At 43.4% G+C, this 25,392-nt stretch overlaps 1 protein-coding gene across 10 annotated transcripts in view; it reads left to right on the top strand.

The window, feature by feature from the left end:
* Window positions 1-25,392, top strand: part of DOCK7 (dedicator of cytokinesis 7) — a 92,136-nt gene that overhangs the window by 45,098 nt on the left and 21,646 nt on the right. For 5 of the 10 annotated variants that reach the window (XM_058842147.1, XM_058842146.1, XM_058842144.1 and 2 more), the window contains exons 15-31: window positions 4,778-4,895; window positions 5,654-5,724; window positions 6,437-6,575; window positions 6,744-6,845; window positions 7,100-7,186; window positions 8,282-8,513; window positions 9,808-9,972; window positions 11,201-11,370; window positions 16,279-16,368; window positions 17,379-17,474; window positions 17,570-17,710; window positions 17,828-17,941; window positions 19,009-19,179; window positions 19,866-20,005; window positions 23,398-23,567; window positions 24,369-24,523; window positions 25,143-25,325. In XM_058842147.1, the coding sequence (XP_058698130.1) occupies window positions 4,778-4,895; window positions 5,654-5,724; window positions 6,437-6,575; window positions 6,744-6,845; window positions 7,100-7,186; window positions 8,282-8,513; window positions 9,808-9,972; window positions 11,201-11,370; window positions 16,279-16,368; window positions 17,379-17,474; window positions 17,570-17,710; window positions 17,828-17,941; window positions 19,009-19,179; window positions 19,866-20,005; window positions 23,398-23,567; window positions 24,369-24,523; window positions 25,143-25,325 (2,344 nt within the window). Of the gene's footprint in view, window positions 1-4,777; window positions 4,896-5,653; window positions 5,725-6,436; window positions 6,576-6,743; window positions 6,846-7,099; window positions 7,187-8,281; window positions 8,514-9,807; window positions 9,973-11,200; window positions 11,371-16,278; window positions 16,369-17,378; window positions 17,475-17,569; window positions 17,711-17,827; window positions 17,942-19,008; window positions 19,180-19,865; window positions 20,006-22,459; window positions 22,517-23,397; window positions 23,568-24,368; window positions 24,524-25,142; window positions 25,326-25,392 lie in introns of those variants that run through there. The other 5 variants (XM_058842153.1, XM_058842152.1, XM_058842148.1 and 2 more) reach the window with 3 other exon arrangements.

The following is a 25,392-nucleotide window of genomic DNA, read 5'->3' as shown; positions in this document are numbered from 1 at the left end:
GCTGCAAGTGCTCTGAAATAAATGCCCAGTTCTGCAGTGGGTCTCTGTATGGAAACATGGGAGTTTTTTTGGGTATTGCAGTGTGAGTGAAAGGTATTTCTCTTTCTGGACTCATTCATAGCAATCCAAGAAATCAAAATCAAGCATTGCACAATGTAATTTGGAGAGTTTTCAGGTTTTTGCTAAATTCCTGTATGGTTAGGAATTCTTTGCCTGGATTTTTTGTTGTATTGTTCATGTACATATGCATGTATGATATGAAACATCTATAGAAAAAAACATTTAAAAAATGAGATTTTTACCTCATATGTTGAACTTTTTGTGTGCTCAGGGGTTGGTAGTATGCAGGTAACTTTCCCATTCACAATTAAATACTGTGGAAGTATTTTAGATCTCAGATGAATTGCTGGGGAGTATTTTGTACCAGTATGAGTGGGATCAGAGATACTGCAGTACCTGAAGTATGGAAAAACAGTAGAAGCAGGGAGAGATGATCAGGCCCAGCTCTGGTCAGAACAGGGATTCCTTCAAAAAAACAGTTCTGAATCGTTTCTCTGGCATCTGACACAAGGATTTTGGGCTGCAAAACTTGAAGAACTGGTTGTAAAATCAAAAACAAAACAACCCAAGCAAATGTATAGACATTCCTCAATCCACTTCACAGTGCTTAAGTGGCTTTGGTTTTATGTGGTTTCAAATGAACCATTTTCTTTTTTAACTATTTCATACAAGAAATCATTCTGGTTTATTTTGAATTCTTCCTAATCCCATCCCCTTCCAAAAATCTTTCTTCTTGGCTTAGTCTTTAGAAAAATATGGGGGGTTACTCAAGAAATAACAATGACCAAACAGCTGGGGATCAGACATTGTCCCAGGTTTCTACAACTTGTGTCCCATGTGCTGCTGGTGCTGCTCAGGCACGACACTACCTATGGAAAAGGTTTGTCTTCCAAAGGGAAAAGGCAGCCAAAAGGCCCTGATGTCAAATATTAATAAAGCACTAATTATCTGCCAAGCATATTTCCATATTAATGCCAAGGCCAGGGAAGTCAGGCAGTGCTAAACTCACTACAGAGCACCTCTAGATGTCACAGCAGTCCCACAGTCCAGAAGAAAAGTGGGACACAGGAAAGCAGAGAGGAGAAAAGCTTCTGGCATGACTGAACCATAAAATCAGGAGCTGTGGAAACCCTAAGAGGGAATCCTGCCTCTGAGAGTTGTCAGCCCAGTCAGGAAAAGATGTATATAACAAACATGATCCTGAAGATCTTTCGTACACCTGGGTGACCCTGATTATGAGCTTTAAATGATTTTTATAGTGGGAATAAAGCAAAGAAAAAGGTCTCTGGGTTTTACTGGAAAGGGAAATTTTCATGATGGTTAGAAATTCCCTCTAAGAGTTAGGAGCAGCTCTTAATGTTTTAATACCTGTGTGAAGGATTTTGCGAAATGGCTGCAATGATATTACATAAATATTTAGAGGAGTGCCTGGTGCCATTATTTCCATGGTTTGGGAAGCCTTTGCACTTTAGCAATTTATTTTATGGAAGTAAAAGTACTTTTGAGATCTGTTTGAGATAACAGGATAAGCTTTGCATATATTTGGTGTAGCATTTTAAGGAAAGCTCCAAACACAAGCCCCTGGGTTTAAAGCTTCTGCCTGAAACTTTTATTGACAGAAATCAGGATATTTATAATGTTCCTGTCACTTTTGCAGCCATCAGTCCCTTTGCATGGCTCCAGAACTGTGTTTAGACAGGAGATCTGAGGTTTTTAGTTATGTAGGTTTAGGGTAGAAGAGAGGATGGGAGAGCTGGGGATGGAGAAGAGAAGGCTCTGGGGAGACCTCAGAACCCTTTCCAGTGCCTAAAGGGGCTCCAGGAGAGCTGGAGAAGGACTTGGGACAATGGCCTGGAGTGACAGGGCAAGAGGTGACGGTTTTAACCTGAAAGAAAGCAGGTTTAGATTAGATTAGATACTTGGAATAAATTAATTTCTGTGTGGGTGGCAAGGCCCTGGCACAGTTGTCCAGAGAAGCTGTGGCTGCCCCGTTCCAAAGAGTGTCCAAGGACAGGTTGGACAGGGTTTGGAGCAGTCTGGGACAGTGGAACGTGTCCCTGGACATGGCAAGGGGTGGAATGAGGTGATCTTTACTCCCCTTCCAACCCCAACCAGTCTGGGATTCTGTGATCAGGTAAAGCAGGATTTTTCCATTTGGGGTCACATTCTGATTTGCAGGCTGGGCATTTTCCCCCCTCCTTCCATGTAAGTTTTCCACAAAGGGAAGATGCCTGTAATAGGAAACCCTCTGGAGAGAGGCTGCCTGAACAGGAGGAACATCCCCCTTTCCCCTGTTCCCATCTGAAATCCCAAAAGCACCATGAGCTTCTTCCCAGTGAAATGCCCTTAATGAGGGCTTGAAAAGCAGTGGAGAGGGGAACAGCCTGTCCCTTTCCTCAGCATCAATCACTCCTTTGCATAAGACTGCCTTTAATATAAGGGATCCTATAGCCTGGCTTCACAAATACCTTAAATCCTTCTCTTAAGCACTAATAATACTTAATAAAAGTTTTATGAGCAAGGTACATTTTAGAGTAAATTTTCATATCCATTTTCATTTTAAAAAGAACATCAAGCAGCAAATGTATTCATGGCAGAACAAAGTAATTTAGGAGAGTCACAAAAATGGCTCTGGCCCCTTCTGAAATAGTAGGAGAGCGTTGATTTGGCAAAGTGACCAGTGGGGATGGGATTCAAAAACTTAATTCACCATGAAGGACTTGAGAGGGAAGAAATTCCCACTTGCCTGCTAAGCTTATTCCTCTGCCTGCAGGGGTGAAGCAGAGCCTGGTTCATACAGCTGCCCCAAATATCCCTGGAGCTGGACTGCTCTTAGGGAATTCCTTAGGATCAGCGTTAGCTGTGTCTGTGTAGGTGGGACTGTTTGGGGAGCAAATGGGATTGCCATCAGAACCAAGTCCTTGGGTGGGATTCATTGGCTAAAAGATTGTCTTTAGTGCCATTTCAGGCAGCCAAGGGCAGCCTCCCTTTGCAGCTGCTCCTCCAGGAGTGTGTCCCACCAGTGCAGGTGTTTTGGAAACTCCTGGCATCTAAAAGGCACCAGGTACCTTCCCTGAGTTACTGCCCTCCTGAGAATCCAAAAAAGAGTCTTTTTGTTATCAGCCTCCTGCTCCCAGCACTCGACAGCAGCTGCTTTATTACACCTTAAATGTTGTCCTGCTGTGCTCCTCACTTCACTTTTCTCAGCCCATCTGGCATCTGTTGTCTCCCTGGGACAAGGAACAGTTGGAAATTACTTACAAATTGTGTTCAGACCCATGGAATAGTTCCCAGAGGGAAGGGAACCTCTTTTTCCTCTTGCCTCACAAGCCAGGGGTGTTAGAGGGTTGGTTCTGCAGTGTCTGGGCAGAATGCACCGTGCCAGTCCTTTATCCCTGGGAGCTGGAGGCAGCACTTGAAGCCCTCACTGTAATCATCTGTGAATCCATGAAGCTTCCATGTAATCATCCCTCCTGGATCCCCTGGTGGGAGCTGCAGGGGCCAGGCTGCCCAAGGAGGAACGTGCTGGTGCAGGCAGGGCCGTGTGGGAGATGGATTGGAGATTTCCAGGCTGGCTTTTTAAAGTTGTGTAGTAATTCAAACATTTAGACTTGTTTGGCAGCAAAAGAGTGTTTGTTTCCTTTGAATAACTGAGTGTTGAGGTGGAAAAGTCTGGGGGGGATGTTGCTTTTTTTTGTCTTTAAAAGAACATCAAGGAACTTTGTGTTGGTCTAAATTACTGCGCAAAGGACAGGTAGGGGTTTGTAGTAGACAGTTTTGCTGATAAAGGGTGAATCCTGCTTTCACCTTGTTGGCAAGGGCCCAGCAGGGCTCAGAGAACAGAAAATACTGCAAAATTTTGCATCTCTCATGGCTGTTAAAGTAATGCCAGACTTGGAGAAACAGGATTGGAAGGGGTTTCCAGAATGTGACCCCTGCCCAGTGAAGGTTGAGGTTGTCTTTAAACCCATCTGGAGGGTGTCTGCCTCACCTGTTTTGAGAAACCACCAGAAAATGGAGGTTTCACACCCTCCAAGGCAATTTGTTCTACTGCTTTACCTCTCCTTACAGCCAGAACATTTTCCCTTGTGCCTCACCTAAATCTCCTGTGCTGCAATTTCCTCCCATTACGTCCTGCCACATTCCCTGTGGATGTGATGAGCACTTTATTACTTCAGACTTTGAAACAGTTCTTTGGATACCTATGAGTGTTGTCATTACCTGAAGCTACACGTATCAATTTTGTTTAATCCATTCTCAGAGGAGAAATGTAACCTGAAGTCATCCTGATGTCAGGAGATTTAAAAAAGAAAAGAAAAAAAAAGAAAAAGGACAGGCCACAAGAAGGAAGGTATTTAACAGAAACCAGCTGCTCTGTGTTGAGCAAAATATAAAGTAAAAGAAAATAAAGCTTTTGTATTCATATGTTTTCTTTCCACTTGAACTTCTCAGATTGTAGAATCACTGGGAAATTTTTAGATGGACTTTTCCAGTATCCTCCTAAACAAGAACTGTTTCAAAATATGATTAGAGTTTAAAAATGATGTCTGAAATAAGAGGTCATTACCAAAGACAAATTGTTTGTCTGGGTGTGCACTGCATCTGAGAGAATGGAAAATGTCAAACCCTTCCCTTTGAGCGTTTCCACAGAGGTTTAAATAACAGCATTAATGAAGGTGTGACCCCTCTCATCACCTGCTGCCTTTGTCTCTTGCAGGAACCTCCTTTATGTGTATCCACAGAGCCTTAACTTCGCCAACCGCCAGGGATCTGCCAGGAACATCACAGTGAAAGTGCAGTTCATGTATGGAGAGGATCCCAGCAATGCCATGCCGGTGAGGGGACGTCTCTGTGCTCCGTGGGAAGGGCAGAGCACTCCTTGCAGTCAGGAAACCCCTGTGTTAAACCTCACTGAAATGCATTTCAAAAGAACAAGTTCAGAGGAATAGAAAATTGTATTTCAGAGCAAAGAGTGCAGTTGTGTAGAGTTTGCAAGGTAACAGTGGAGCACGTTAACATTCATTTAATGTTAATTTTAACATGAGATTATTGAATGTAAGGGTGGTGAGGCCCTGGCAGAGGTTGCCCAGAGAAATTCTCCATCCCTGGAAGTGTCAAAGGCCAGATTGAATGGTGCTTGGAACAGCCTGGGATACTGGAAGGTGTCCCTGTCACATTCCTAAGTTGGGATTTAAATTCCCTTCCAACCTATCCCATTCTGGGATTCTGTGTTTGCAGCAGACGCTGCTCATGGTTGGAATAGAAACTTTGCTTCCATGACAAAATAATTAAAGGTGACAGCTTTGTTCAGGGCCAGCAGTGATCCCCACTCAGAGAGGATCTATTCAGGGGTGGTTCCATCCATCAGTTCTTCTGCCCTGTCTGTGTCCACATCTCACTGGAGTTAAGTTTAAGTCGTGCCTTTTCAATGTCTGAGTGAAGTGCTGCCTCTAAGTGAAGGGGCAGGCAACAAGCAGGTCTAACTGTACAGCTGCACAATAAATGGAGCTCTAAATGTCTCTGCAGGATGATGGAGCAAATTCCTGGCACAGTTTTATAGGAGGCTTTCTGTGCTTTTTCTCTCTTTTTTCAGGTCATCTTTGGCAAATCCAGCTGTCCTGAGTTTTCCAAAGAAGCATACACAGCTGTGGTGTATCACAACAGGTAAAACACAGTGTGGAGGTGCAGTTACTCACCAGTGACTGGTGTTAATTAGTTAACAATCAGCATCTGGATAGCACTCACAGTGACTGCAGTGCCAGTTGATGCTGTCCTTAGAGTTTTGTGACAAGTGGGAGACAGAGTCTTTGTTTGCTGTGGTACAAATCAGCTTTGTGTGGTCCTGAGCACGTAGCCCAGCTCAGCAGATGCTCCAAGTACAACTCCAGTCAGTAGTCATGAAGATTTATGTTCCAAACTCAAAGTAGCAGGTGCCCCTGTTGTTGTCTTGGAGCCTTTTAGGCATTAGGTACAAATTGGAACTCCTTGGTCTTGAAAATAATTCCATTGCAGCTGGGGTGAGGAGTGCTGAATCCAGCAGGAACATTTTCCTGGCTTTGCAGCTGTTCCAGGGAGAGATGTTCCAGGGGAGATTCCTGTCCTGCAGGTCGGGGTTGTGGCAGTGTCCACGTTGAGATGAGAGTTAATCGCTCATCTGGTTCTGAGTGTCTGTGTGAGGAGGATGAGGCTGCTGCCCATTTTTTTGTGGATCTAAAGTTTTTCTAGTCCATGGTGATCAGAAAGGGAACTTTAATCCCTTGGGATAGCCCATATGCTCCCTTCCCTGCTTCCTTTAACTCACTCAGAGGGTTCAATCTCAAGCACAAGGTAACAAACCACCGTGGGTGACTCAGCTGAGGCTCTGCTCTCTGCACAGATCTCCTGATTTTCACGAGGAAATCAAGATTAAGCTTCCAGCCACTTTGACAGACCACCACCACCTGCTGTTTACTTTCTACCACGTCAGTTGCCAACAAAAACAAAACACACCCCTGGAGACCCCAGTTGGCTACACTGTGAGTGTATTTCCATCCTTATATTTTTCAGCATGGGATGCAATCAAATGAATTTCTGGCTCTTTGTTTAGCATCCCTGTGAACTCATACCCATTGGAGAGCTTGAGAAATTGGCAAAAGCTCAGAGAAGGCCTTAAGAAATGTGTGCTTTTGTTGTTTTCTTTCCAGTGGATCCCGATGCTTCAGAATGGCCGGTTAAAGACGGGTCAGTTCTGTCTTCCTGTGTCATTGGAAAAGCCACCACAGGCTTATTCAGTGCTTTCTCCAGAGGTGAGCTGAGTTCTGTCTGCTAAAAACCAGCAGAATACACCTGAGAAAAAATGAGAGGATGTATGTGTACATACCTCTGTGTGTGTGCATTTTTTTATTCCTTAAATAGTGTTAAATTTAGATAGAATTTTAGTGCTTGTTTGTGGCTATGGGTGCGTGTGATCTGACCAAAATAAATGAAAATAAATGAAATTGTAATTAGCAGACCCTAAGCCCTCTGTCACGTCCTCTCTCATTCTTCCCTCAACCTGCAGGTTCCTCTCCCTGGGATGAAGTGGGTGGATAACCACAAAGGGGTTTTCAACGTGGAAGTTGTTGCTGTGTCATCCCTCCACACTCAGGTAGGTGTTGAGAGCAGTCACTGGAATTAAGATATTTTCTGACAGCTGAAACACTGAGAGAGTTGATGCTGTGAAGGGTGTAACAATCCCTTGTAGTGAAATTACAATCTCATTTTTAGTTCTGAGCCAGCACACCTGTTTTTCCACATTCTGCTGAGGGTATATTTGAGGGTATATTTTTCTGCTTAAAAATATGAGTGGTTTGGCCTTTATTCACAGGGGGTGAATGGCCAACAGTGTTCTCAGACCTCAGCCTGTTGTGTTTGATACAACAGCTCCAACACAGCCCAGGCAAAGGATCTTTTCTTCTTTTCTTCTTCTTTTCTTCTTCTTTTCTTCTTCTTTTCTTCTTCTTTTCTTCTTCTTTTCTTCTTCTTTTCTTCTTCTTTTCTTCTTCTTTTCTTCTTCTTTTCTTCTTCTTTTCTTCTTCTTTTCTTCTTCTTTTCTTCTTCTTTTCTTCTCCTTCTTTTCTTCTCCTTCTTTTCTCCTTCTTTTCTCCTTCTTTTCTCCTTCTTTTCTCCTTCTTTTCTCCTTCTTTTCTCCTTCTTTTCTCCTTCTTTTCTCCTTCTTTTCTCCTTCTTTTCTCCTTCTTTTCTCCTTCTTTTCTCCTTCTTTTCTCCTTCTTTTCTCCTTATTTTCTCCTTATTTTCTTCTTCTTTTCTTCTTCCCTTTCCCCTACTCCTCTTTTGTTTCTCCTTGTATTTTCCCTCTGTCTTTGATCTGTAAATAAAGATGACAGTCATTTTGTTTAATCATTTCATCTTTTGTTTTATTAATTCCCATTGTGTCATTTTGATGACTTTTGTGTGTTTTATTTCTGCTGTAAATAGTAATGTGATTTTAGTGCATTTTTTTCTGTTTTTTCTCAGAATACACAATCTGTGGGTCCTCTAATTTTACCTTGATAACTTTTAAACTAGAATTAGAATTAAATATGGACAGATCTCTCAAAGATGCTGAATTTCTGCTAATTTTGTGAGATTAAATGGCCAGATAGAAAAATGAGGGCGAGAACCCATCCATGAGACACAGGTCCATAGAAAACTAAAATATTTTGGCGATTCTTGCTGATTATTGGCTTTTTGCTTGTTGTAGGACCCTTACCTCGACAAGTTCTTTGCACTTGTCCATGCTCTGGATGAGCACATGTTCCCTGTGCGAATAGGAGACATGAGAATTATGGAAAACAACTTGGAAAATGAACTGAAGAGCAGCATTTCAGCTTTAAATTCCTCTCAACTGGAGCCGGTAGTGCGATTTCTTCATCTCCTGCTTGACAAACTGATCCTTCTGGTAGTAAGACCTCCTGTCATTGCAGGCCAAATAGGTATTTTATTTAAGTTTTATAGAGAATTACATAGCTGAAAGTGTGACATTTCCAATTTTATCATATTTATGTAGAAGTAAAAAAGTCCATTTTTATGCTTTATTTTAGTGCCACTAATATACCAAGTGTCTCCCAAATAAAACATGCTGGCATCCAGATCTGGGATGATATACACAGGAGCAATATTTAATAGAAAGCTTCTAAGAAGGACTGGGAATTTGGTTTTCAAATTGAGCCACCAGAAAAGAGCCTGATTTTCCTGGGTGCTCAGCATGTTTTGACCACTGGAGCTTGTTAAGGTGTCTCCATTCTGACAGAAAGTAGGGATTTCAACTTTATTAGTCACCTTGGAAAATCTGCAAGTAGATAAAGTAGGGAGATACAGATGCTGCATGTTCCTGTTGTGGATCCAATACTGCCAGCATGAATAATCCCTTATTTTGCTCCCTGAGAAGGGCTAAGCTCTGAGAGTGCAAAAAAAATCTCAAGTTTAAGTCAGAATTAGATCCTTAGTATTTTAAACAGCAGTTTTTGCTGGTTTTTTTTTGTAGGAAACCTGAGTTTGGACATGGTGGAATATTAGGATCTAAGACTGCTTTAAAAATACTTGTAAAAATATTTTCTTAGCTATAACATTTATATATTTAATCTTTCTGGGGAAGAATTTATCTGCATTTTTATTTTATAGTTTAATATTTCATTCTTTCATTGCTCTGTATTGGTTTAGTTGGTTTGTATGGAATATTGTGGACATTAGTGACTGGATTTATTTTAAATAAGATTTTCATTCTCTAGCTATTGTCTTCTTCAACCTTAATTCTTCTAGAATATCTGCTTCAGTCTGTGTGTAGATTTTTGTGTTCATTTTCAGAACAGCTTTTTTCTCAAAATAAAATGAAATTGTTCTTGTGATACAATTTGTCTTTTGGCTAAGGCTTAAATAGGTGAACTAATTAACTGAGAAGAGCATGATAAATATCCAAGGGGTATTATCCATCAATTAAACAAAGACTTGATCTTGTTACCATTGCAGCTGATGACCAAAGTTGGGCTGGTTCCAGAAATGGAGCCTAAATTCATTAAATTTATTATTAATGAGAGTGGCAGCTGATCACTGGAACAGCTGGCCTGCTCTCAGGCTGGTTAGACCTGGTTCAAACACCAGGCTCAGTCTGGGATGAGAAAGGCTTGCTAGGCTCCAAGAAGCTCCACCATTTACCCTCTACAGCACATTTAGGATTTCCCCTGGGTCCTGTTGCAGTCTAAACCAAACTCCTTCCTTTTTTGCTTTCAGTTAACCTGGGCCAAGCATCTTTTGAAGCGATGGCATCGATCATAAACAGACTTCACAAGAACTTGGATGGCAACCAGGACCAGCATGGCAGGAACAGCCTTCTTGCCTCCTATATTTATTATGTTTTTCGCCTACCCAACACCTACCCCAACTCACCATCACCAGGTAGCTCTTTCCTTTTTTTTCGTTTTATTTCAGGTTGGTTAAAAGAAGGCAGAAGCCACTTGCTGCCAGGTGCTCCTGAGCTCCAAGTGTGTCTGCTTGCCACTTAAAAATGAGTTAAATTACTGTTAGTCATGTCAGAGATTTAATTATTTGATGATTTTAAGTAACAGTGTCACTGCTGAAGGATCATGAATTATGGTAAAAAACTGGGGTTTTAGGGATTTTTCTATGAGACAGGTGTGATGCACTCCTGGCCTGTCATGTTTACCAGTCTCCTTCACAAAAACTTTAATACTTTAATCCAGTTCCAGCAAAATTTTAAACACTGGCTGGATAGAATAGATATCCAAAGGGTATTATCCATCAATTAAACAAAGACTTGTTGATGACCAAAGTCGGGCTGATTCCAGAAATAGAGCCTAAATTAATTGGATTTATTATTTATATAATACTTCACATATTTTAATGTATGTGTATATATATAATGTTTTTATTTTTAGGTACACATACAAAATATAGACATTATATATTTAAAGCAGGAGTGTAAAACACTAGAAAAGAAGAAAACACATGTCTGGGTACAAGAGGGAAACTAATCTCAGCCCTGCTGAGGACAAGGGATGGGAAAGAGGTGGTGTGAGTGGCAGCCATGGAAAACCAGGCTTTGGAAGGAATGTTCAGGCACAGAGTGGGAAAGCTCTGAGAGGTGTTGGGAAGGTTTTGTACCTAAAATTGTGCCCACCTGTGGTGGGTTTTGAGTGTGAGGTCTGGAAAACATCCCATTAGCTAAAGACAATCCCACAGAGAGCCTCCTGCTTCCTAGCAGATAAAACAGCTTTTTATTCCCATGCTGGAGAGCCGGGCAGGGGAGGCCTGGGGTGGGGCTGGGTGTCCTGAGGGGTCTGGGTGAGAGATGGCCAGAGTGACCAGGCAGGAAAGGTCTGGGTGTCCTGAGGGGTCTGGGTGTCCTGAGGGGGTCTGGGTGTCCTGAGGGGGGTCTGGGTGTCCTGAGGGGGGTCTGGGTGTCCTGAGGGGGGTCTGGGTGTCCTGAGGGTTCTGGGTGAGGGATGGCCACACTGACCAGGCAGGCCTGAGCGTCCTGAGGGGGTCTGGGTGTCCTGAGGGGGTCTGGGTGAGGGATGGCTGCACCGACTAGGCAGGAAAGTCCTGGGTGTCCTGAGCGGGGGTCTGGGTGAGGGACAGCCACACTGACCAGATGTCCCCACAGGTCCTGGTGGCCTGGGAGGGTCAGTGCACTACGCCACCATGGCCAGGTCAGCCGTGCGCCCCGCCAGCCTCAACCTGAACCGCTCGCGCAGCCTCAGCAACAGCAACCCCGACATCTCCGGCACCCCCACCTCGCCTGACGACGAGGTGCGCTCCATCATTGGCACCAAGGTACGTCTGTCCCGTCCTGCCAGGGACCCCTCAGAGCCCCAGCACCTCCCATTCCTTCCTGAGTGCCAGGAAAGGGCTTGGCGGTTGTCCCAGCCCCTCCTCAGCCCTTTTCCCATGCTGTTGGCACCATGGGAACACGGCTCCTTGGAAAGGTTTCTGACTTGTTGGAGCCATCCCGGAGTACTGCTTCCACAAGTGTGGGAGCTGAGGGCAGGAGTCCTTCTGGATTTGTACTTTTTGCACGGCCAGCAGCCAAATCCTGTGCCCAGCTCTGTTGTGTCTCCCCAAATCTTGCACCCTCTTACCCCCTCTTCCCTCCCAATCCCAAACTCCCTCCTCTCCTCTGCATTCAGCTGCTCAGATTTCTCTGCTCCTCGTGTCCAGAGTGGGTATCTTGCACTCAGCAGGAATATTCCTGCTCCCTGCATGGCCCAGAGAGGATTGGGGATGGTTGGTGAGAGGCACAGCCTGGCCAGCTGAGCTTCAGGGGGACTGACTCCCACATTGACTCCCCAGACCAGAAAGTGACACTCCAATGTGGATGCAGAGCATCCAGCATGGTTGTACTCTGGCTCTTGAGGGATCAGTCAGTCAATCCATCTCCTCCTGCTGACTTCTGACTACACAGAACCACCACAGTCCCAATCTGAGCCCTTCATTTTGTGCTTATAATGGGTGGGGTGAGCCAGGACAAAGCAGTGTTGGTAATTCTCTCCCTTCAGAGGAGTGCCTGAGCTGCTTTGGGGTTCTCTCTCTTTTTTTTTTTTTTTTTTTTATTCTGTGTTTATTTATTCTGTTTATTATTTTTAAACTGTGATAACTTCACCAGGGTGAGACTCTTTCCCACCATGACCTTTCACTCTTTCAACACAGGTGAATTCCTGAGCCCTTTCAGGTTAAACTCAGCTGTTAAATTCCTTCAGCAGTTTAGGGAGCAAGGTTGTTACCAAAGCCACCACCCTGACCAGACAGGCTTGACATGGCTGATGCTGGGTTTTATAAGAGCAAGAAAAACACAGTTTGAGGAAGAGGTTACCAATTTTAAATGAATAACATCATTTGCTGATCAAATAAGAGGCTGAAGAATTGTGGGTAGGCAAATGATTATTTCTTACATCAAAGCTGGACTTAGAAGTCTTGAAATATTTTAAAGACCACTTCAGTATCTTGCTAATTAAACAAGCCTGACCTTTTGTGAAATGCCACAGGCACTGATGTGCATACGGAATTTACCCAGGCTATCAGAAGTTTAATGTGTGCTGGCTTGGTGAATAATGTCACAATACAAAATGAAGAGAGATTTTCTTCCAGAGGTGTACTCCAGGCTTTAAAGGAAAACCTGTTCTGTGGATAATTGTTGAGGGGAAAGTTTCCTTCAGGATAATCTGAGCATCAGGAATTAACCTCAGTCTGGCTATACAGACTTTTGGTTGAGTATAATTATTTCTGTTTCTTAATATTGATAGACAAAAGTAAGACACCTCTTGAGGGGCTGACATGAGTAAAAGGGTGCAAAAATCCCTATTGTTTCTCCAAGTAATGGCTTAAGGAATATTCTCAGATAGATTCTAATTTGAGGTGCAGGTTCCCTATCACAGGAAGTTTTCTGCTTTAAAACAATACAAATTGTGGGTTTTTTTGTTGTTTGAGGGAGGTCTTCAAAGTCCAGTCTTGTGTTATTTTTTATTCTAATGTAAGGTATTTAGAGGTGTGGCATAAGTGCTTTAAGTCTCCTTTATCACCTTGTTACTTCATTTTGAAAACTCTTTACAGGATTTGGAAGGTTTTTGTTTATTGTCAGAGCAGAGGAGGTCTTGGGTTTGTCACTTGTTTTGCCATCATTTGTGAATTGAAGCCATGTAAATTTTATTCCCCACCAAAGAAAGTTTATTAAATATCTAAAAAGACATGTTTAAAGTGATCCTGAAATGCTGGAGATGTGCTGGAAAAAACCTCAGCAGACATTGTGGAGTTTCATTTCTCTGCCAGTGGATTTTCACAGATGTGGGTTATGTTCCTGCACAGACCCAGCTGCAGGTTGAACCCCAGGGGCAGCACAGAATTTAACAACAGCTTTGTGAGCTTTGGAGTGACTCTGCCAAGCAATAAGAAGCTCTTGTACCTTTTTGTTTTCTGAGGAAGAAAGAACCCTTCCCTTTCCAAATTTTTACCAAATGACTTTTGCTTCTGCAAACACAGTGTGTGTTTAATTGTTATGCTCAGAACCAGAGCGACAAGATTAGGAAAACCCTGAGACAAAAATGTGAGTGGGATAAAGGCATTTTCAAAATTAGACCTGATTTTACAAAACAAGAGCTTAGTTCAGCATTCTGCAAAGCCCTTTTGACTTTAAATCACTGTGAGCAAAATAAAGCATGTTTATGGGGCTGAGCAGGGCACAGGGCTTTGATTTATTCCTGCCAAAAAGTAATTGAGATTAAAACACTCTCCTTATGTGTTCAGTATTTTTTTTATTGGACATCTTAAGCAAAATTACAGCACTGCTGAGCTCTGCCTCGAGGAGCTCGGTGGATTAATGGTTTGAATCCCAGGTTACAGCTCTCACGCCAGGTTCAACCTTGAGGTGGATTTTGGTTTGCTAAGAGAAATAGATGATCTGGCTTGGACTTTGCAGCTGATGCTGATCTCTGAAATGAAATAGGCTGCACCTTTGCTTTATATATTGGGAAAAAGCCCTAAATTGGCACAGAAATGTGATGGAAGCTGTCACTCAGGTGAGGGTTGTCAAAATCAATGTGTGGTATTTATAAGGAATTGTGTCTGTCAGAGCTGCTTCATGGGACCCAGGGAGGTCCACTCCAACCCCCTGAATGTTCCTGATTTGGGAGCAGCCTGGGTGACAGCACAGGTTTAATTTTTCCTTCTTTCTGAGTGCCTGAAGGAGAAGAAAGCAGAGAGAGGAGGGGATCCACAATGATTTTGCTAAAATGATCCATTGCAGTAGGATTTGGAGTACAGGCTAGATTGAGCTTTTGAAAAGCAGGATGATTTTTCAAATGTTTTGCTTGGCAAAACAGGTTGGTTCCAGAAAAGGTAAATGCTCTTTCATCCCTTTGCCAGAGGAAATGCCTGAGTGTCCATGTGAAATCCTGTCCACAGGGTTATTCTGCCAGCAATGCTGGACATTTATCCATGGGCAGGGAAGCCTGTGAGGGTTGACAGCCTCTTCAGTTTCTCAGAATTTCTGTAACAATTGTAGAGCTTATGAGCTCTGGACTATCCTGGAGGTGCTGGAAGCCTCAGAGAGCATCCTCACATCTCAGCAGCAGTTTTCGTGTCACAGTGTAAATCTCACCTATGGGAATGGGTTTAAACTGAACAAAGGACAAGTGGGATTGTTCAGGAAGAGGAGAGTTTTGGAATGTCAAGCATTCCAGACAGGACAAGCTAGATCAGAGCTGGTGACACGATTAATGTTCTGTGTGTATGCGAGGTATAAAATAATCCTCTGGACCCAATGTCTCTGAGAACTCAGGCTGCCCTAACAGTTCTAAGTGCTGATGTGTTTGCAGTGTACCCACTTTGATTGCTTGTAAGGACTGAACTTTGACTTCTGTATGGCATGCAACGTGTAATATTTCTTTCCTTTCCCAACTGCTTTCTATTACATGCCCAGGGCTTAGACCGCTCCAATTCCTGGGTAAACACTGGTGGTCCAAAAGCAGCCCCATGGGGATCCAACCCCAGCCCAAGTGCAGAATCAACACAGGTGGTGTCTTCGGTAGAGGTTTTTCTGCCTTTGTTTTCCCTGATGTTTCCCTGTAGAATATCCTTCTTTCAGTGCATATTCCAGTTTTGGTGGTTTCTTTTTTTTTTTTTTTTTCCCATAATTTTTTATTTGAAAACTTTTCAGTTTGATTTTATAAATTCTCATCTTCTCCCCCCACCACCCCACCACACTGCATGAAAAACCTCCAAATGCGTGAACGTGTCCCCTCCTTTCATTTCAGTGGTTGCTGGTCTGTGAAATGTAAATGCTGTGACTGCTTTTGTTTTCTTTTTTTCTCTTTCTCTCACACTAGTTTCAGCTTCAGGTGGAGCACATTTCTAAGTGGGAACATTAATCACAGCTTCATACTTTGTCCATGTTTGCCATTCCTTTCGATGTCGTGAACCATTTTGCCATTCTCATCAAGCATTTAGTATTCATTGTCCAGTAATCCTTCATAACTTGTTTGAGTGGAATATTGTGAACCCAAATTGATTGCCACATATGAAATTCTCTCTTAAAACGTGTCAATTTGAGTGCTGGAGGCAGTAATTTGCCAGGGCCAATTGTACTGTTCTGTGTTGCAAAGTATGAAAACTTTACAGCAGCTTCAGTCAGGAAGAGTTTATTTAGCCCCTGTTGCCTGCTGCTCTCCACTGCATGTTTACCTTGAACGTACCTCTCAACTGCTCCTCCTTCCCAGTTCATCAGCCCTCCCAAAATATTTAGTCCAGGTCACTTGATCTCATGGCAAATTATTTCCATCAGAAGCAGAAGCGATTTTCCCCTTGCCCGTGGCAGCAGCAGCGTGGCTGTGGGTACATCCCCCCATGCTTGGCCTCCGGTAGATTGAGAGGTATGGGCTGAAATTCCAAGTATTTCCTGTGCATGTTGATAAAATGCAACGATGGAAAAGTTTCATGCTTTGCAGCATTGTCTTTGTGCATCAGAACATGCAGTTCTTTATATAACCTGTATGCCTTAAAACCAGTCAAAATTACTGTTGTTTTGTTTAGACCCAATCTGTAAATGCCTGAGAGTTTAAGAATGCTTAAAAACCTGTAAAAACCCTACAGTTGGAAGAGTATTTTTGTAAACGTTCGTTGTCCTTGAGCTGCAAAACCCATCCACGGCAAACTTTAATGTCCTGTCATCATTCATTCATCTCCACTCCGTAGGCTACGGATCGAAGTTGTAATCGTATGTCTTCGCACACTGAGACGTCAAGTTTCTTACAAACATTAACAGGACGATTACCAACCAAAAAGGTAGATTTCAGTGGAGACAATTGATATTGTGGGGCAGGGAGGTCAAGTCATTCTGAAAACATGATGCAATTTATTCTTTTATTTATAGCCTGATTTATTTTTTTGTCCCCTCCAAGGTCATTAGGAACTGCTGGTGCTTAACACCTCTGAGTATCCAGGCTGTAGGGAATGTGAAGTATTTGGAGTTGAATTGGGAAGAATTAAATGATCTTGTCTGATTTAATGGCTATAGTGTTTGGGGCCAGTTCATTGCTGGCTTTCAAAAAATATGAATAGCACTGTCTAGACACATAAATGATACATTTTGTGTGCAAAATAAAAATATGTTGGATGGCTCAGTGTGCTGAGCTCACTTATCCGGGTGTTAATCCAGAGAGACTCTAGAAAGGGAATGGGAGTCACTTTGAAAGTGAACTCCCTTACAGGAAATGAGAAACTCGTGAGCAATGTCAGAAAGGCAAAATGCCAGAGCTTTTGTGTAATGAAAATGTGGTCACTGCCACTGTCAGTCTGTGGGTTGGTCGTTCCAAGAAGAGAAATCCAAGAGCTGTTTGAGCCCTATGTTTCTTTCTTATTGTTTTAAGTCCTTTCTCACAGTAAATATACATCTTTGTATAAATCACTTTATATGTCCACTTTTTACTCCTTTTTCCTGCAAAAATCAGACCAGGCAGAAAGGTAGACTTTTTAAACTAAACTAATTTGAGCACCAACCTTTTTTTTAATTATTATTTCTTGGGGGCGGGCGGAAGATTCTTTTGACACTTGAGATTCAATCCTGGAGCGAGATGCTGTGAAACATTTCTCACACCACATGTCATAACCTCATCCCTCATTGTTAGCTGGGGATTTCTTTATGGGATGCCACCACTGCTGTCATGTCCTCAGTTATTTAGTTTGCTTAACTCATTGTTTGCCATACTTGCCATGGACCGTGCTGACATTTCTCATGGGGGCTGTGCTGGGAGCTGCTCTGGAGGCTCGGGCTGACTCTGGGTTTAACTCTGTAGCTTTTCCACGAGGAGCTGGCCCTGCAGTGGGTTGTGTGCAGCGGGAGCGTGCGAGAGGCGGCCCTGCAGCAGGCCTGGTTCTTCTTTGAGCTGATGGTGAGCAAACACCTCCCTGATGTTTCCCAGCCCCTGCTTTCAGACAGAACCAGCAACAGCTGCAAGTGGCTGTGCTGTAATTTATATCCCTGTAGGTGAAGAGCATGGTGCATCATCTGTATTTTGCTGACAAACTGGATGCACCGAGGAAGAATCGTTTCCCGGAGCGCTTCATGGATGACGTGTCTGCACTGGTCAGCACAATCGCTGGTGATATAGTCTCCCGCTTCCAGAAGGTGATGGCAGACAATTACACTGAGCCCAGCTCAGCCACCAGCCCTCCTGCCTCTTGTTTGCTTGAAAACACACAGGGTTCTTCATCTGCTTTCTGGTTTTCTCTTCCTTCTCTCCAGGACACAGAAATGGTGGAGCGGCTCAACACCAGCCTGGCGTTTTTCCTCAATGATTTGTTGTCCATCATGGACAGAGGATTTGTTTTTGCTCTTATTAAGACCTGCTACAAACAGGTGAATGCAGATAAACGTTGTGGCTTAACTGAAGCATGGCAGAGCCTGTTACTGTTAAATTTCTCTGGACAGACAGTAAAATATGGACACAGAATTCCACTGTTCAGGTCTTCCTAGAGCAGAGCATTCTCAGAGGTGATTTAGGGTTTACGCCTCTCTGATTACACTCTTAACTGTGAATTAGGAGTCGCTCCCTGGAGTGAAAGGACATGCAGCAGGAAGGGAGAATTATTCCCTCTGCTCACCGCATTCAGAGTAATTGAATCAAAAATTAGTGGGAGGTCCTGTGAGGGAGCTCAGACTGTCGTGGTCTCTTAAGGACACAGTGACCCTGGATGATCATATTGATCACTGAGCTCCTTCTCCATCCTTTGGGGGATGCAGGGTGTCCTTCCCCATAAGGAAGGCTCCTCATTTGCTGTGTGACAGGGAAATCACCCTGAACCACAAAGTTTTGTTTGACTACAAACATCCATTCTGACACTGTGTACAGAGGAGACAACAAGGGATGGGTGAGAAGTGAGACTAAGCTTAGACTCATTTTCCCCATAGAGTCTAAAACATTCTCTGTAAGGAGCAAAAAAACAGCAAGAGCATTTAGAATTTTAAATTGCCTGCTGTATATTTCATATATTATGTGTCATTAATTAGATTTTTATATATAAAAAATAAATGTATAAAAAACCCTACATCTTGGAGCTGTTAGTGCATCACACTGTGGTCTCACAACTTCCTGCTAAAATCAATAGGATGTGGGAATTATAGAATCAAAGAATGTTTTGGGTTGGAAAGGACCTTAAAGATCGTCTTGGTTATTTAAATAGGACTGGTGTATAGATCTTGTATTGGAAAGTATGTCTGGGATTTGTGTTGCTCCTGCACATCAGGAGCTTAAGCTCTGGCACCAAAAAGTGCTGTGGACATGGCTGTGACCATTTAATGACACCAAACTCCCCAGTTCTTGCTTTGGGAGTGATTTTGGGGAGTAGGAGTGGGCCAGGGGGGCTCACCCTACAGTTACACTTTCTTTTGGTGCTGACTGCAATGCTGTGGGCTGGACTTTGCAGGTGTCTTCAAAGCTGTATTCCTTAACAAATCCAAGCAACCTGGCATCTCTGAGGCTGGACTTCCTGCGCATCATTTGCAGCCACGAGCACTATGTCACCTTGAATTTACCCTGCAGCCTGCTCACACCACCTGCATCTCCATCACCATCTGTGTCTTCAGCCACTTCCCAGGTACTGAGAAATTTGGGAAATACAAGTTGAGCTCAGCACTGAGAATTAAATCCTCAGGGGCAGTTGTGTCACTGTACCTTCAGTGCTAATATTTTTGGAAGTGTTCAGTTAGAAATCAGTTTCTCCTGCCACATAGGTTCTGATTTCTTTGGATCTTTTATTATTGAAGGAAGAGTGCCCATATCCTGCTGTCAATGTCCTTAGGGACCTGGTCCTCTCTTGTATTGGACAAACACAAATAAGCCATAAAAAAAAAGACTTTGTCCACTGTTACCCTTTCCTGGCAACACAAGGGACTTCTGAGATCCCTGCAGCTTAGTCCTGGCTTGCTCAGAAAACGTAATTTGAATTAGTGTGTCATTCAAGTGGATTAATTAGTTGCAAAATCACACAAACTAAATCAAATTAAAGCCTTCTTCAGCCTGAATAAGAGCATCTTTGAGTTAAAAGTTTAACCAATCCATTTTTAAAGGTTATTTGGTTTAACTTTCCTAACAGGGGAAGACAATAACAACAAACAGAATTAATGGAAGGGTTATTGAGCTGGGATGGAATTTAAGTGTAGATGTGCCTTGATCCACACAAAAAAGGCGTGAGGTTGTCTTTAATTCTGAAAACTGCTTCTTATGTATTTCCTAAGCTTTGACTCTGTTCATGATGCAGCTTCTGAAACTTGATTTTTTCAGAGTTCTGGGTTCTCCACAAATGTCCAAGACCAGAAGATTGCAAATATGTTTGAGTTGTCTTTGCCTTTCCGCCAGCAGCATTACCTGGCTGGGCTGGTGCTCACAGAACTGGCTGTCATTCTAGATCCTGATGCAGAAGGGTAAATCTTTACAAAGTTTTGTTTTTTTCAAAGAGCTTTCTGTAATTCTAAGCCAATGGTGGATGCAAAGAAAGTCCTGGCATGGCCAGAATTCATATAAATTTGTAAGCTATGATTAGAAAACGGCGATTTAAGAATCTTCTTTCTTCTTGGCCCTTGGGTTTCTTCCTGATCCCAGGCTCTGTAAACCTGATTTCAGTCACATTTTTCCAGCTGAGAAGAAGGGAAGGAGATTCCTGCTGGAGCCCCCAGATGCCACAGGGATACAGCTGGAGCTTTGAAAGGAAAATAGCTTTTCTCAAATGTAACAGGAAAATAACTTCCAACATTTAGGAAGCCTCTCTTGCTGCTGATTTTAAATGTTACAATATATTTTGCCCGTGGTTCTTGCGGCTCTTTTTAACTGTAAATTATGCATTGATGAGGCCCCTGTGGGTTACACAAATAGACAAATAGAGTCAAGCATGCAGACTTTGTCAGTGACTTGCCTGGCTTGTGCAGCAGATAATTTTCTCCTGTAGTCCTGACATGCAGTCTGTTCCTTGTGTTATTTAGGGCTGTTTTCTGCCTTGCCTCTTTAAAACGGGTTGCAATGGAAATTATTGATTGCTTCCACAGTCCTGAGTTCCCTCACAGACATTTTTCTCAAGGTAGACTTGGAAATATCAGCCGAGTCGACAAATGCTGATGATTCATGGTTAATTCTGCCCCTTAGCCAAGAGGTCTCTGGAGTTAAACATTCATTCTGTTTCCTCTTGGAGAAGAAAGTGATGCCATAAACTGGAATATTTTCCTGTATATATACATAACACACTGCAGTCCCATTTGTTTGGCCTGAAATGGAAAAAGCAGCAAATCTTTACCCACATGTGCTTTCTGCAGAAATCCTTTTTGTGCCAGTGGAGCATCCTGCTCACTGGTTAGAAATCAGGCCCTGTCTCTGAGTGTGCCTGCCCTTGTTCTTCACAAACTTTCTGCTTTCTACCTGCCTACCAAGCCCTTAAGCCTGGCCCAGGATGGTAATCTCTGCACAGAGGAGCTTGCTGGTGTCCACTGGGGAGACAGTTCCTCTCTCAAACCTTGTCTGGTCAGAAAAAGCTCCCTGGTACCAGTTCAGTTCTGGAGATGCATTTTGATCAAAACTCCTGAATTTGGGGGCCGATGTATACCTGTAAAACATTGATTTTTTTTTCAGTTTTCCAGAAAAATCCGGAGTTTCAGGTTTGTTGACTTCTCAAGCTTAAACCCTCTGCATTTCTCCTGGTAGATCTATCAGATAAAGTAAACCAAGTGTGTTCAGATCTGCTCTATCCTTGCTGTGAAGACTCAACAGTCATACAGTATCACCAGCAGAGAGTTCACACTTGCCTTCCATGAAATATTGTGGCCACCACTGGAGAAAACTCAGAATTGTTCCTAGTTCATTATCCTGCAGCAGGAGTGGAAAGGGCTGTTCATCTAGTTACTTGTTGTTTTAGAGACTTGCTTTAGGCCTTGAGAGGTGATCCAGAGCCTTAAATGTGTTCTGTCTTTGCTCTTTTTGCTCTATTAGCAAGATATGTTTAGTTCTAGCTCATTTTGTAAGAACTCTTTGGATTGAGTTGGACAGGAGTCAGTTTCCTGATGTCTGGAGGTGTGTGTTGGATACATCCCTCAGTGTGACAGGGCACAGAGCAGCCCTGCATCCTGGAAAACAGGACAAACAAAGTGTGCAGGGGAAGGGATCCAGCTGAACGTGACAGTCCCACAGCTGCACCCTGCACAGTTATCTCTGCAAACACTGCGGCCGTGCTTTGGCCATCGCACACAGCGCCCACACTGCCCATCCTGGCCAAGGGTGCGGGCCAGAAGCAAGAAAATCAGAATTCAGCCCTCAGAGTTCAGTGCCAGAGTCAGTTTTGCAGAAGGGTGGGTGTTGACAGAAATCCAGGCCAGGGCTGAGATAAGGGAGGGGATGTAGAGAGGGCGGTGAGATCGATTCGCTGCCTTATCAGGCAGGAAGAGCAGGGGGCTGCATTTCCTCCTCTCCACCATGGATCGATCCACACGGTGCCCACTCAGCTTTGCCAAAGTGACAAAGAAATCCATGGATCCCTAACTTGGATGTTTTCCCTATCTGCAGTTTTATGGCTCGTGGGATAGTTTCCCTTGAATTTTTAAAAACACGATTTAGGTGCCACTCCTTCAAAATAATACAAAGACTTTTCTTTATCCTTAATCTGAAGGAACCAGTCACTTAAATAAGTGTTTCCTTCCTAGTTGTTAAGGCTCTCACTAATTACACAAACAAGCAATTGTAGAATCTCATTATGGCTTGATTAAAAGCCACAGGGAGGATCTGCAGCTCCAATAGCTGATGTCCTTCCAAGCTGTACTGCCTTATAGTCAACTTCAAACCCCCAAAAATCCAGTCAAAGCCTCTTTTTTTAACCAGAACTCACCTCTACTTTTCAGATAAAGTGGATACTGCCTGAAATTCAGCACTTGTTTTAATACCTCAGGTCTGAACATTGCAGCTTATGTTTTGCTACTGCCTAATGTCTGAGCTTCCTTGGCTGCTTCATGCATGGGGTAAAGTGTCTTCTTGGCTGGTTTGCCTACAGAAGCAAATAGCTGCAGAGAGAGCCTGCTATTTGCTCTGGGAGAGTTTTGCCTCTGCGTGGTGGCTGAGGGGATTGAAAGGAGCAGAGTCCTTGAGAGATTCAGGGGAGATTTTGTGTTTTTGAGGAGGGTCACACATGATGCCCTGTAGAAGGGCTCTGCCAGTGTTTGTATCTGAATAATGACAGAAGCCATTTTGGCTATTTTTCCTTCTATCCCTTCATGTCTGTGCCACTTTTTATTCAAAATTATGGATCTGTAGTTTGGTTCAGTAATTGCATGGGGTAGGGTGGGGAGCTGGAGCAGAAACTTCCTGATCATTGAATTAAAATAATGTTCTTTGGCTTAGGAGGGTTTGTGTCTCTGTAAATGGTGTTAAATAGAAACAAAAAAAGAATATAATTAATAGTTTTACTAAACCTGCTGTCCTCTCAAGTTTCTCTCCCTGTTTTCCAAATTCCCTAAGTTTTTCCAATCATTTTAGTAGATTCAATGCATACCAGTAGCTGGGACTTCAGGGGTTTTTAATGGAAAATATGAGAGTGTTCACATTATACTGGGTGTGCATTCCATCAGATATTTTTTCCCATTTTACAAGGCACAGTGAAAAACCAGCCATCTGTAAAATCCATGGGAGATCAAAAAACCAGATGCAACGGCAGTTCATGTTAAGTTAAAAATAAAAACCGGGATTTTTTCCCCCCACTTTGTTTGAAGCCCCCCTTAGTTACAAAAGAGAGTTTGCTTTGAAGATATTAACTAATGTGCATGACCCAACTGTCTTTTAACAGTTTATTTGGATTGCATAAGAAGGTCATCAACATGGTACACAACCTGCTGTCCAGCCACGACTCGGACCCGCGGTACGCTGACCCCCAGGTAAAGGCCCGGGTGGCAATGCTGTATCTACCTCTGATTGGCGTGATCATGGAAACTGTGCCTCAGCTCTATGATTTCACAGGTATTTGATATTCTCTGCCTTGGCTATCTGCTCATCTGCCCACCAGACTTGGGTGTTCGGGTTCTAAAATTGAAATATGAGTGCTTTTGCTGTCGGATGAGGTTGTTTCTCAGTTGTGATTTTGACTTTTTTTTTCATGTTTGTTTTCACTTGCAAATGTGCCTTCAATGCCTGTTAACACTCAGCAGTTGCATTTGCCCACTTGTTGGCATGAAATAAAAAAGCGGTGCATTTTAGTTTACATCCCACTGGCTGATGTAAATGCAGAGCCAGCTTCCATCTGTGTCTCTGACCTGCTTAAAAAGTCACCCTCACACTCTACCGGAGTCCCTAAATCCAAAGGATAAGCAGAGTTCCTAATTCCAAAGGATGAGCAGAGTTCTTCTCCTTCCTCCTATCATGTGTTCCATCAGCAGTTCATTTCCAGAGGTGCTTTGAGCAGCAGAGGTTATTTCAAATCAGAGCAGGGAGTCCAATCAGGAATAGTTTGGAATTTAGAGTTATCCTCTACATCCTTTGAGTTTAATGGCACAGTAAAGCTACAAGTAGGGATTTTAAAACAAAGGGACAAAAGGTCTGTTGTTAAAAGGGTTTTAGGTACTGAGGTTGTGTAGGTTGCTTTTGGGAATTGCTTTCTTTGCTTTCAGGCCCTCAAATCATTGTCCTGTTCTTTGCAGGACCCCTCAAGTGGAATGATTTTCAGTTTTCATTCCCAGTTCAGTGAGACCAGCGCTGTGGGTAGAGTCTGGGGGGTGAAGCCTTGGAGCTGGGGCTTGACTAAAGTCCTGTATTTCTCTGCAGAGAGTCACAACCAGCGGGGGAGGCCGAGCTGTGTCGCCGTGGACGATTACGAGAGCGAGGGTGGCAGCATGATCAGCCAGACTGTGGCCATGGCCATTGCAGGGACTTCTGTCCCCCAGCTCACCAGGCCCAGCAGTTTTCTTCTCCCTTCTTCGGTACAAATCCATCTCTGTACATTTCCTGACCCTTGGTCAACCAGCAAATACTCAGCAGGTTCTGTGGGGACCCACATCAGTTTGTAGTTGGGTGTGCAGAGGAGCAACAAGGGGAACAAAGCATGTTAGCATGTTGCTGTGTCTGTATCAGAGTAAGAAAATGCCAAGGAGCGATAGAAATCAACAAACCTCAGAAAGTGGGAGAATTCTCTTTCCTGATAAAGATTCTGTTGTTCTGAAACAATCTTACAAAAGCTCTGTGAAGTGCAAGTAGTCACTATGAGCTTTAAGCCCTAAGAACAAATTCTACCTCAGGTAAATCCCACCTAGCTGAAGACAAGGAGAGCCATTTTCCCTGTTCTCTGCACAGAGAGGGAATCCTGATTCTAGTAGCAGGGAGACCCTTCCATTTCTTCCTTCTCTTGCCTGTACTCCAGGACCATGACCCCACTTAGCTGGGATTTAGGTGCCCTCTTAGTGAGACACCAATAGATGCATGAGATAACATGGAGCCCCCCTGCTTAACTGCTGAGGTTACAGTTATCTCAAGGGAAGAAACTCACACTCTGTGGTGATTGGAATGTGTGGGTGTGAAGCACTGTCCTGACCTGTGTTTCAGAGTGGCAGGCAGCACTCCACCTTCTCAACAGAGTCCAGCCGCAGCCTCCTCATCTGCCTGCTCTGGGTGCTGAAGAACGCGGACGAGAGCGTCCTGCAGAAGTGGTTCACTGACCTGTCAGTGCTGCAGCTCAACCGCCTGCTGGACCTGCTCTATCTCTGTGTGTCCTGCTTTGAGTACAAGGTACTGCCAAGTGGGAACCTCCTGGAGTCCCCCCTGGGCCCTGCTGAAGACTGTTACACTCCCATCC

The sequence above is a fragment of the Poecile atricapillus genome, chromosome 7 (genome assembly GCF_030490865.1).
Source record: "Poecile atricapillus isolate bPoeAtr1 chromosome 7, bPoeAtr1.hap1, whole genome shotgun sequence".
NCBI classification, from domain to species: Eukaryota; Metazoa; Chordata; class Aves; order Passeriformes; family Paridae; genus Poecile; species Poecile atricapillus.
This window is presented reverse-complemented; position numbering and strand designations above follow the sequence as displayed.